Here is a 13,138-nt window from a genome sequence, read left to right on the forward strand (position 1 = left end):
TCAGATTTGGAAGGCAGGGGCAGACAGGCTGAAAGATCACCGAATTTGGAGGTCAAGGCCGTGGTTACTGGAGTGCAGAGGCTGAGACAGGCCGTTGTAACCAACTGGGTGGAGATAGTGGACGTGAGGCAGGAGCTCAGGGTGTCTCTGAATTTCCTGCCTGAGAGCCTGCCATGATGGTGCCATCATTGACTTAAATGGCAAAGTGTAAGTGGCAAACAAGTTTGGACCTGGGCTTTCAGAGGTAGGTAGGCCATCAAAGGGTGGAAGTTCAGGAGGCTCACGGGTCTGGTGGGAGCTCAAGACCATGGCCCAGGTGAGTGACCTGCACCTCAAGTGTAATTTAAGGACTGTCTGCAAGGAGGCTCCTGAAGGAGATGAATGAAGTTAGCATGTTTGCAGGAAAGGGAATAGAGTCAGGTCCAAATCAGGAGGAAGCAGGCAGAAAGTCACCCCATGTGCCCCAGTGATTCACAAAACCCAGGGGAAGGTTTGGTCAGTGACACATCACAGTCAGGGCAAAGGTGACAGTGGCTGTTCAGTGATCTCACGTAAAACCCTGAAGCAAGATTTGATTTTCAAAACCTCTAAAAACTTTTCCAACAACTTAGACTGTCAAGCCAAAGCAAAAAACCAAACAAACAAAAAAAACCCCGAAATTGGTCACACACTCAATGTGAGCAAAGATGTGACAACTCTGTTCTCTGAAAAAGGAGATGTGATTGCATAGCAAACCACCCAAACGTGGTTTGTGTTCGCAGTACTGATGTTGGACTATCAACACTCAACAGTTCTCTATGAACCTGAACCAGCCCTGATCCAACGGCAGCATCTCCATTTTGTGCCTCAGGAAAGGAGGATGGTGATGATGAATGTTAGGATGTGTGTGTGTATGTGTGTGTGTGTGTGTGAAGATGCATATACACACGTGATGTGTGCTTGTATAAAAGATCTCGGACATCTAAATGATGCATATGAATGTAAGAACAAATAAAAACACGAACTCTAGGATGGTGCCATTCCTAATTGCTCTTTTGGTTTCTCCATCATGGCCACTCAGCAGATTTTCTAGATTTTTACTCCAGCAGAACTCATGTTATCATAGAATAATAGAACAGACAGAAAATGTTACCAATATTCAGATTCTGGAATAGCGAGCAGCAGACATAGCCTCACTTTAGCTGGTCCCTCATGATCACGAGGCTGCTCTACTCTCCTACCCACTGGAACTCAGGACAGATATTCAAACATGTTCTCTTTTTGAACACACCTTGGTTCATCCTCCAGGAAGATTATCTTTTCATGCCTCCCAAGCACTGCAAAAAGTGGAGCTGAGGGACAAAACCCGACTCTTCACACAACTCCTATCTGAGTCCCTGGTGCTGGTAGGTATGGTGAAGGCAGGAGACTGACAGCTGGTCCTCATGCAGCCGTCTCTGGCAGTTTGGACGTTTGAGACTTATAAGAACAAAGCCATTACAAAAAAGCTCCTAGGGTTCTGTGGAGGATGTACCTGTAACTTAGAACAAGCAGAGCGCATACAGACTGCAGGTAGCGATGGGCACGCCCATTTTCTACAGCAAGGAGGACAGTGGTGGTGGTTCTCCAGCGTTACGTCGCTTTTTCTTGAAGATCTGCCCATATTCGGTGTGGAACAAAGACACACATGCCTGTCACAGTGATTGTTTCAACCGACAGAAGCCCAACAGAGGCAGTATAAACAAAAATGTTGTTGTAAAGGTACAGGTTTCTCCAACAGAGGTACAGGAATCTCAGGGCAGGAAAGTAGGCCTCCTGAAACCTGAAGTAGGAAGGGGAAAGCTGGCCTTCAGAGAAAGCTGGTGGGTGCCTTGGTGACAACACAGTTCTTCAGTGGGACTAGTTTTCTCTTGCATGTGGCTCAACATGGCGATTCCACGACTCCTTGCACTCAAGCATCTACCACACTGCACTTCTTCACTTTCTTCTCTTGGTTCAATCCTGCTTCCTCCCATTCTAATTGGCTCAACTCATGTATTTAAAGAGGTGGCTGGAGAGGAGGCCCCGTGTGGGTAATGCGTGGGAAACTTCTGTGGATAGGGCAGCATCCCAACACCAGCCACACAGATCTCTCTCTCTCTCTCTGCAGGTACCTCAACATCCACCAACAAGTATAAGAGGGAGAAAACCCAACAGGTTCAACCCTACTTTGGTATCAAGTGATTTAGGCAAAAAAGTATTGACTACTGAACATAAGCTTATTAATCACAAAGCCATTCAAATATTATACATAGCAAACTCATCCTTCTCTTCTGCATTTGTGGTTTCTCTGAAAACAGAATTAAACTGGCCCAAGGAACACAGCTGCCATGAAAGGAAATAGTCTTCTTTCTAGAGTGCTAGGAACATCCAGCGCAATGCCATTACATAGGTCTTTTGGTGCTGCAAAATTAATTTTTGTTTAGGTTTTAACCAGTTTTTTTTTTTTTTTTTAAAGATTTGAGTTAGAGAGTTGAGCACACACACAAGTGGGGGAAGGGGCAAAGGAGATAATATCCAAGCAGAGTCTCTGCTGAGAGTGGAGCCTGACATGGAGCTTGATCCCCGACCCTGAGATCATGACCTGGGCCAAAACCAAGAGCTGGACACTTAACTGACTGAACTACCCAGGCATCCTGGTTTTAGCCAGTTTTATATAGATTTTGGAGCTAGGCTGCCTGAGTTGGTAGCCTGACTCTCCTCCCTAACAGCTGTGGGATCTTAGGCAAGGAGCTTCCTCAGTCTGCACCTCAGTGTTCTTTTTTTTCCACCTCAGTGTTCTCATCTGCAATTTGAGGATAACGACAGTACTGGCCTCACAGAGCGAGTAGGATGATTAAATGTGTTAATATTTGTAAAGGGCTTAAAATGATGCCTGCCAAAGAGTATGTGTTCCATAAATGATACTTCTTATTGGCATATTCAATTAAGCAGAAATGCACACAAACATCTTTAAGAGAAGCACTTGATAAAATACTTTAAAAATAAGTTTATTATAACTAACGAATATAAAATCTGACAGATGTTTTCAAACATTTTTGCAAAAAAAAGTAAAACCCTCCCCACAAGATAGAGTAAGAACTTGGACAGAGTTTTACATGAAAACTAAACATGAAAATTCTCATTCATTGGTTGGTCCCCAATGGCTCCAACACATTTATACTAAGGAAAGGCCCATTAAAATTAATAAATCAACAAACTACTTGACATTTGCGTTCTACTGACATTATGCTGTTCATTCAAAATGCTTTAGGACAAAGACAGTTAACACAAGACTGTATGTGACAGGTACTCAAAGTGCACAGATCTATGAGACCGCAAACACTCAGGATAACTGGGGCTGGAATTCAACACTGACTTACAAAATTAATCCGAGGAAAACTATGTACATTGTAGCCTTTGGCATCTGGTCTAATGTTTTTCTTCTTTATAAAGACATTGTTTTGTCCAATCTACTAACCAGATTAAGTCAACCTTAAATACATGTCTCATCTGACACAGATTGTCCACAGCCAATTTCACATGAGGTAGTTGGGCTGTTTACTGACATTCTAGTAAAGCTGTCATGACACTGGGGACTCAGACATCAAATGTGCCATGACACTGGCTCATTAGCCTCTGGGAAGCAATAGAATACTCCTAGATCACCCTGTCATCACTGACTCCACACACACCTATGAAGAGACACATACACAGGAGCCTGTGACCTCATCAGTTTTGCAAGGGGTGCCAACCATCCCAGGGTGGCTGCTGTTTATAAAGTACAGGGAAGAAATACTGACCACGCTGTAAAATATATGTAATAGAAAGAATGGTGCTTAAAACAAGCAGGGTCTCTTTCTTGTCATCTTACATAGCTTAGCCGAAAACATCTGTTCACTCTGCAAGAGAAGTGATTAAAAAGGGTAACCAAAAGAAATCTCACAAACTTTTGCATTACTGAGTAGTGGTATGTTTCCCCCCCCCCCCTTTTAATAAAAGGCTATATAAAAACAGTGGAGGAGAAAGATCAATGCATGCGTCAGCTGTACCGCCACCGATCATTTAATCATGCCCTGGAGTGCCTTAGTGCAGCAGCGCAACGAGAAATCATGCAAACGGCCTCTGTACACAGGACGACTGGCTGCGACGGGATGGAAACCAGGAGCGTTTACAGAGAAGGTCTGATGAACAGTATGTTTGTGGAACTGTTGAATGGATCCCTAACAACCTTGTAATTGATAAACAGTCTTAAAATACCATTAGACAGCTACTGAGTAATTTTTTTAATGTCATTATTATGAAGCCCTGAGTAAGCAACTGCAGGTTACAAAGGGACATCCAAAAGCAGAACATTATTTCTAAATAAAGCCCTCTATATGCACTTCACAGGGACACAGGTTTACTGCACACGCTGATGCTGGTGTACAGGCTGTACCAGATGACCAAGAGCATCTGCAGTCAGGCCCTCTAGGACCAATCACAGAAGCTCAGCTAACACAACAATGGCTTAAAATAGACTTTACTTACAAATTCTAAATCTAAAAATATAAAAAAGATTGATTGTTTACCTTAAAAAAAAAAAAAAAAAAACCACAGAACCTCAGAACAGGGAAGCTGAAAAGCTATAAAAGCTGGGATGAAGACCAGAAGGAACGGATTTTAATCAATGACTCAGAAATGCACCACAAAGTAACCAAGTCCTCATGGGATGTAGTAGTTTAAATAGAAAAAAAAAAAAAAAAAAAAACCATGAAAATAGTTTTCTTTCAGAAAGTTGCCTCACATCATCTTATATTGCTCATGACCTTCTGACTCCTTCTACTGCCTTAAATGAGGTTTCTTCATAGATAGGACTTTCATAATCAGATTAAGTCTCCTTAATACGATGCCTCTTACTTCAACTCCTTTACTTCTAATTTAATAAAGAAAAGTATACTTTATTTATTGGCTCCTACCATATATTTTTCTTGATTAAAAGCACTGTTCCGAAAATATAAAGATGAAAGCATTAACTTTGGATACATACATGTGTGCGAATAATAATAAAAAAGAGAAGCTCGCAAACTTTCCCAGCAGTGTTTGTCTGATAGGTTACTTTCCGCACACGGTGGTCACCTGCTTTACAGCTACAGCAAATGGGAACGGAGGTTCTTTAAAGAAGCTCCTGAAGTCCAAGAGGGGAAGAGAATCCCCACTGACTGGACACCTCACCCTGGGCTCCACATATGCATTAGAGGATGTCGCTGAGGAATGGGGCAGAAGGGCTAAAATGGGGGATGGATTTGGTGCTCTGAGGGGGCTCTGCTGGCAATCTCTTGTAAGAAAAAAAAGGAGAGGAAAGCAGTAAGGCTGAGTTCTGGAGTTCGGATATCCCTTAGCGTGCAAACTGACATTGGAGGAAACTTTTTGTTGGGAATGACATGCAAATAGTGATGATAAGGTGCCTCAAGCCGCTACTTACACATCCTAATGAACACTGCCTTTCAAAGTCAATTCTCAATTCCCTGGGGACTGAGGTGTTTGACATCCTGAGAGCCCTGCTTCTAGAACACCCTGCAGAGCTGAATCGAGAGTTGACAAGAGAATCAGCTCTACCTCATAGTCATTGGTTGGTTTTGCCCCCAAAAGGTATCCCTCCAACTTATGTCACCAGGATTAACTAAAATAAATCAAATTTACTTTCAAAGGACAAAAAAAAATTCCCATCTCTGAAAGGATTTTGTTTCGTTGGACAAATATACATCAATCCCTCCTAAGCATGGCTTCTCCTGGAGAAGAGCACAAGTGATAAAATTATGTGTTTGCAAGCATTTTTGTCAGGGATCATCCAAATATTACTTAGTAGCTTCTACTAATACCTAGAAGACAACTTACTTTCTTCTTCAGGATCTCTCTAAAGGTTACTCTAAAAAAGGACTCCTAAAAATGTTTTGAGCAATGAGAGCAGGGCGATTTCTCTGTTAACAAGCATAACATGCTTTCATCTCATCTCGGTCTCTGGGGAAAAGAAAGCTGAGATATCAAAGAAATCTTGGAGAGCTACCGAGGAAAGGTCTTAACTATCCTCTCTCTTTGTTCCCATCTAGGATGATACCTGCAGATTAGTACCTGAACTAAAAGCAAACTCTGTAGATCCAGGATGAAGCCCTGGCTACGCCATACTTCAGGCCAAGTTCAATTTATCACCTAGTGTATCACCTAATACAAGCTTTTGTTTAGGGCCCTCCAAGCTTTATACTTATCAGGCACACTTCACATGCTCCAGTGAGGAAAGTACCTACCAAAAACCTTACCCCCTCTCTACAGGGGTGGCAAAAGGGGGGAGGGAGAGTACAAAATATAACCTCTTCAAGTTATTCAAGCTAACCTGATCTAGGTTCCCAAGGACCCTGGATCATATCCAACTCTTCTTTCCTAGAAAACTGAGTTATAGAAACCAAGGCAGTACCTATATAAATGTGAAAGGGCCATGCTGAGTAGCTTTCTTTCTGTATGTATCCAGAGCCTCGGTGGCAAATCTGAGTTGTTTTCAATGCGCCCACCCCTTCTCCAGGAGAACACATGAGTTCACCTGAAGTGATGGGGCAGCAGCAGTTGCTCAGAACAGATACTTATAGTCTCCCAGGAGCAGCCCCTTCCAGCAGCACCACGCCTACAGTGTCTTCATTCAGGGTTCAAGCAAAGACTGGCTGTTTTTAATTTTTTCTCTTTTTCCCTTTTAGTAGGCTATGTCAAGGGCAGCAAGTCTGAATTATCCTCTAGCTCTGCCATCATATTCACACTAGACAGAGGAGATCCACACTGATGACTCGAGGGAGTGGGAGAGGATGACACACCCACCTCGGTAGCTGCCAACAGCAAGTGCTAAAATACAAATGAATCAATATCATTTTAGCACCTTTTCCTCCCGCCTTAAAACACTTGTTTTTCTAAGTTTAAGCATTTTCCAGAAGTCTTTAATGAGTGGGGCACCTGTTTCATTAACCTGAGCTAAATAAACACCATTTTGTTTAAGGACAAAACAAAAGACAAAATCAAAACTCCTCTCTACATCAACCCCTGCCTCAAGAGGGTTCTCTTTGCCCTAGGAAAAGTATCATCTGCAGGGCTGCTCAGGTAGCAATCACCTGTGTCCTTTTAAGGAACTCACCTTCTACTCTGAGGCACTACCTTGGAATGTCTCTTCTAGCTACTGGAAAGCAGCAGCCTCTAGTGGAGAAGCCACCACGACTTCCCGCCCATGCCCACTTTTGGCAGCTTGGCCTACTGAAGACTCCTGGCATCACACACTTTTTAGGAGAATGCCTACCCAGTGTTGCTTTATGCAAGTGTAAATCCCACCTTTAAATTCTGACACAGTTCCCAAGCTTTTGAGATTGATAAGCAGCTGTATTTGGCTGGCTCTGCACTACTGGCGCTTACACCAAGATTGATCAGACAGCACATTGAGAAGCAAGGTCCCTGATTGCAATGCCAAAGCCTGCTGGCTGGGTGCTGAGGCCAGTGCAATCAAGAAAACTGAGTACATTTGCTCCACTTCTTGCTCTCCCTTCAACTATTTTATTTCAGTGAAAGCCTCTTCCTCTTTGAGAAAAAAGGATATATCATTTAGTTCATGCAGAAGATGAGGAGTCCTGTAAACTAGAATTTAATTTCGTGGTTCTTCAACCCTGGGTGCAGAAGAATCACCTGGAAAGTTTATTCAAATGCAGATTCCTAAGTCCCACCCCTACTATGCAGGTTCTCAGGTCAGGGTAAGGCCTAGGAATTTGCTTTTTGAAGCACTCCATGTGATTTTGCTGGAGAGGTGGTCCAGATCACACTTTGAAATGACCTGCTTCCTCTAATTAGAAGCTGTGTGACTGTGAGCAAATCCCTCAAGCTCTCAACCTTACTTTTGAAATGGATAAAAAACCCTGGATGTCACAGTTTCACTGTTATGTCCAATTCAGATGGTTCATGGGAAAGCATGCTTGTAAAGTGTGGGCACTAGATAGGGGTCATCTCAGATCACATGTTGCGTCTCTGCCATACTGTCCTCCAGCTCTGATCAGGGCACACCACTCATATGTTCAGAGCCACTGTCTCCCCCCCCACATAAACAGGGATGGCACTCCTTGTGTCTTCCTCCTTCCACAATGACACGCTCACATCAATGCCCCAAACACTTGGACCACACAGAATCTTCTTGCCTACAGAGCCATGGAGAAGAGGTTTCTCTGAATGTCTAGGAATACCAGACTCTACATTTTAATAGCTTCCACAAAGGAACTTAGCCTACCCCAAATTTTTAGTCTAAGTTGAGTGAAACACTGGCAATGTGTTATAGTCCTTGATACAGAATTTGCTCATTTTCAGTTTGGGTTTGGGAGGCCCATTAAAACTAAAAGGTAAAAACAAAACACAATACCAACAAATTCATTTGTTAAATCTGCTCTTATAACTTGCTGTTCAATTCTAATATAACAGCTACGATTTGGTTTCCAGGAGGCCCTTTGAACTGAATATATAGCACCTTGGTTTTTAAACACACAAAAGACATATGCATTTTTAAAAATTATATATAAAAGCACTAGGCTTTGCCTCCATCTCTCCATCCCCTCAAGTAAGGAATTGGAGAAGGTTGAAGCTGCTGCTGGAAATTAAGCAGGGCAACAAAACACTTTAGCAGACTTTATTCCCTGAAGTTAGGAGGCGGCGCAGTGCTGCAGACGTCATACCACCTCATCAGACTCCAGTCCGTGGACCTCGTATAAAGTGTCCAGTATCGCCAGCTGCTTTTCCATGGCAGGGAGGTAAAGGCTGAGGTCCCTCTGCATTCCAACACTGAAAGCTGCTTTCTGGTGGTCGCCTTCCTTTATGGTTAATGCGGCGACAAAATCTTCATAGGATGGAGCTGCCCTCAGAGCTAACTGCAAAAGAACTGTTCGTGAGAATCTGTATCACGTCCCTTGCTGATGCACGCTTTACTCTTACACATGAGTGCATACATGCACACATACACACAGATTAGGAGAGCGAGAGTAAAAAAAAAGCAGGAACATACCCTTCCGATCCATAAACTCTGAAATTACATTTCAAACACCAGAACAACAAATTTTAAGGCTGTAAAATGGCTGTATGTACTTGAGCCATCTTGAGGATGAATGATACCAACAAATCAGGGGGTGCCGAGAGGAAAGAGTTTGAGAAGAGCTCCCTTCTCATTCACAGTGTGATCCAGACTATGCCTTTTGAATCCTCAGAATCCATCTGCACACATCTTCCTACTACTCTATTTGCTCCCACCTGGCCAGCCTTCCAGGGCACCTCACTCATTTCTGTCCCATCCCATGTAGGTTTCTCTGCCTAGCCCTCTTTCCCCCGACATGGTAATATTTCCTCTGCACCTTGATACAGTTTATATCCCTATTTTACAGGTGAACATTATATAGATCATGAGTGTCAGGGCCAAGATCTGAACTTAGGAGTGACTCTGCTATCTGGTATCTACTGGATTGGCTCTGCTGATAGCTCTGGAGATTCTGGAATCTTGAATTAATTACACTCTTTCTTGAGCTTCCCTGTTCTTTAAAAGTCTTTGAGAATTAAGCCACCCCCTTTTGGTAATTGGATAGTAACTGGAATTATCATGCAATGGTTAAAGCATGGCTTGGGTGAAGGAGACCTGGGCTCGAATCTAAATCTTTCACATATTAGCTTGAGAAACTTAAGCAAGGTGCTTAACCTCCTAGAACCTCCATTTCCTCATCTGTAGGACTGGTACCATTTTCCTTATTTGAAAGATTAATGCAATATGTAGCACATGTTTAGCCCACTTTCTGACACATACCAAATACTCAAATAATGGTAGAAGTACACAGGAAAGCAGAGAATGAAGGGAAGGCAATTATCTAAAAAATGTTAGAAAATCCCAGAGAACTGAAGGATGTAAGTCTTTGGATTTAAAGATCTACCCAGTACTCAGCATAATAAATGATAAAGACTAAAAGGAGAATATCATGAAATTTTAGGATGTGGGATAAAGATCCTAGAAGCATCTAGTAGGGGGGTAAGGGACAGTTTATATACAATGGAACAGGAACTGGAATGTCGTTGGATTCTACAGTAATAACAGCGGAAGCTGAAGGACAACAGAGAAATACTTTCAAAATTCTGAGAGAAAATTATTATTAACCTAGTGTTCTATAGAAGCCAAAGCATCACTCTGGAAAAGAACAAAGACATTTTCAGACATGCAGAGACTCAGAAGTTTAGCTCCCTTGTACCACTCTTAGCAAGCCATTAGAAGACATCAGTAAAACAAGGGATTAGATCAAGAAGTAACAGAACCTGAGAAGTTAGTGTGAGATGGGGATTTAGTATAGAAAAACTTGTAAAGAAGAGTCCTAGGGCATAGCAGTACACCAGGACTGAATAGCTAATTAAGACTGGCTGTGAGTTTAGAAAGTTCTGGAAGGGAAGTCTCCAAGAAAAGAAACAAAAAAACTCAACACAGATAAACATGACATGTCTGTGGGTTCAGAATGATAATTTGAGAGATCTGATGATGCAGGGGAAAATATAAAACTTGTACAGGAAAAAAGGGGAAAAAATCCACAGAATCTTGGTTTATCTTCATATTATTTTGTGATATACTATTGGGAAGGTGGAGATGGGAAATTAGGTAGTGATAGTAAGGTCTAAAGAAAGCTAAATTCTAATCTATAACAGAAAGTCAACATTAATGACTAAAATTGATGAGGCCAAGAATAATAGCAAACATTTTTAGGATTATGAAGGTACTGGAAGAAATAGTCACAGTAGCTGAAAGTGGCAGCATCTTTGGAGTGAGTCTGTAAAGGCGTGCACAGAAGGCAGGGGCTGCTATTTTTTCTCATAATCTTTTTGGACTTTTTGATATAAAAAACAAAAAAATAAAATCAAGCCCTATGCATGTGTATTTAGGTATAATACAATTTATGAAAAGTTTTGTCAAGAATGTATTTCTCAAAGGTTCCCAGAGGACTGTGATGCAGTCAAGTCTACTTAGGAACCAGAGATAGAACACAACTGAGGAGGAAACCAAAAAGGTCAAAGGACACATTGTTAGGACACATGCTGCAGGCAGAGCCTGGACTGGGCTTTGGTCCTGTGAATTACAACTGCTTGAAGATAAAAGTTCACTATTTGTCTGGTAGATGACTCAAATTCCTGGGTTATAAAAGATGCTTCCCTGAGCAACCGAGACCAGTTAATGACTTTGCCCCTGCTGATCACTTTGCACACTGGGGAACAATATGCTTTCTACAGTAGGGATGACTTGCAGAATCACAGGAGAGGCTGGAAGGGCTAATCTAGCTCTTTTATTGATAATGGCTGTTGGCAAATGCTCAACATAATCTATTTTCTTAAAAACCAACAACTATAAAAATTATTGGAATATTGAGAGCCTTCAAAATGTTCTTCCTCTCTAACTTTGGGTGTATTAGATCACCTCTTGTGTCTCAGGTTTCTTTATCTATGACAGGGAAGATAAGAGAACAGACTTCAGAATTATGAGATCACTAAATATATGTAAAGCACTTAAAACAACAGCTGGTAAGTGCTCAAAATTCTAAGTTCTAATAGTTCTTGCTGTCAAATATAACAATTTCACTTCTAGGCACCTACTTTTAGGAAATAAAAGAGTTCTGGTCAAAAAGGGATGTAAACGAATGCTGTTGTATTTGTAACAACAGACTCAGAAGCAGCTTAAACTTCTATCATAGAGGACTGGCAAATAAATCATGGTATGTCCATACTAGGGAAGTATGCAGTCACTAAAAATAATGATTTTCAAAGCCCTTATGGCATTTAAACATGGCCATGATAGAATCTGTTAAGTGGGAAGAGAAATAATACAGAATTATACTCCAAGCTAACTATCAAAAAATTTACATGCATATACAGAATATACAAAATAATTTTACACATGTAACAAAACATAGATATAAAAATATAAGCACCTATAAGATATATACTTAGATAAATATATATACAATTAAGTAGAACAGCATTAAAAGAATAAGTAAATATATATAAAAATATAAGCTAAGAAGGTAAAAAAAACCACAAAAATGTTAAAGATGGTTATTACAGAGTAGAGAATATGGATATTGTAATATTTTCCCTTTCCATTCCTCCATGATTTTTACATTTCTTTGAGTCTAAATTACTATTTCCTGGGGAAAATGCTGAGAATTAACAAAGTCCTTTCAAAGACTCTTGCTTATGCTAAATTTTCTGCTATACTTATATTCTTTTTGGCAACATCTCTTGGATCATTACTATTTCAGGATTAAACTCTGACTTCTATACCACAAAACCAACTACAACACCACCTTTGTTTCTTATGAATAGGGCAACTCAATGTTTTTATGCTTTGTCATCTCACCAGGGGAACTTGGATTTCAGGCACCTACAAGCAGTCAGTGTTTACTCCGGGAGATCCCGAACATACCGCATCCACTGCCTAATCCTCAGCGCAGCCTCTCCATCCTGCTTCATGGCAGAAAGCGGCGATGTGAGCGATGAGCACTAGCCCTGGAGACAGCAGAGCCGGTTTAGACCCAGGCTCCGTCACACCTTTACTCTGGGACTCAAATGAACAGATCTGAACTTGTCGAACAGTTGAGAGTATGCCCTGAGGATTACCTAAGGTAACGAATGTAGAATCTTGTGCTGTGCCTGGTACACAAAGGTGTCCAAGAGCCAAACGGTGGCTATCATGATGATGATGAGACATGTACTGAAGGTAAGCGTGAGCACTTTGTGGCTGCAGCAGTGGCTCTGGCTCCTACTCCAATGAGCGGTGGGGTATAGAGTCTCCACGCTTTCAAAACATTATTTCATTTCACTAAAATTTATTTCTTCCACACTAAATTCTTCCCACTTTCTTTACCTACCCTTAATAAATCATGACCTAAACAGTTCTTATCTCAGCAAATAATGTGTCCCATCCTAGTAAAAGACATGTGCAAGGCTGTTTCTACCCTCTGACCTTCCACCGAACACTCATATTCTGTGGTGTTTGCTAGCATACCACTACACAAGACTCTGCCTTTTTACAGATGTACCTAAGGCTCACTTCTCCTCAGATGACGGGAGAATCACAGAG

At 41.5% G+C, this 13,138-nt stretch overlaps 1 protein-coding gene across 6 annotated transcripts in view; it reads right to left on the reverse strand.

The window, feature by feature from the left end:
• Nucleotides 1-3,979: 3,979 nt before the first annotated feature.
• Nucleotides 3,980-13,138, reverse strand: part of PLEKHA8 (pleckstrin homology domain containing A8) — a 57,296-nt gene continuing 48,137 nt past the window's right edge. For 5 of the 6 annotated variants that reach the window (XM_072783620.1, XM_072783618.1, XM_072783619.1 and 2 more), the window contains exon 14: nt 3,980-8,912. In XM_072783620.1, coding sequence (XP_072639721.1) covers nt 8,715-8,912 — 198 coding nt within the window. In that variant the 3' untranslated portion in view covers nt 3,980-8,714. The remainder of the gene's footprint in view (nt 8,913-13,138) is intronic. The other variant, XM_072783617.1, reaches the window with a different exon arrangement.

Source organism: Canis lupus, chromosome 18, assembly GCF_048164855.1.
Source record: "Canis lupus baileyi chromosome 18, mCanLup2.hap1, whole genome shotgun sequence".
NCBI classification, from domain to species: domain Eukaryota; kingdom Metazoa; phylum Chordata; class Mammalia; order Carnivora; family Canidae; genus Canis; species Canis lupus.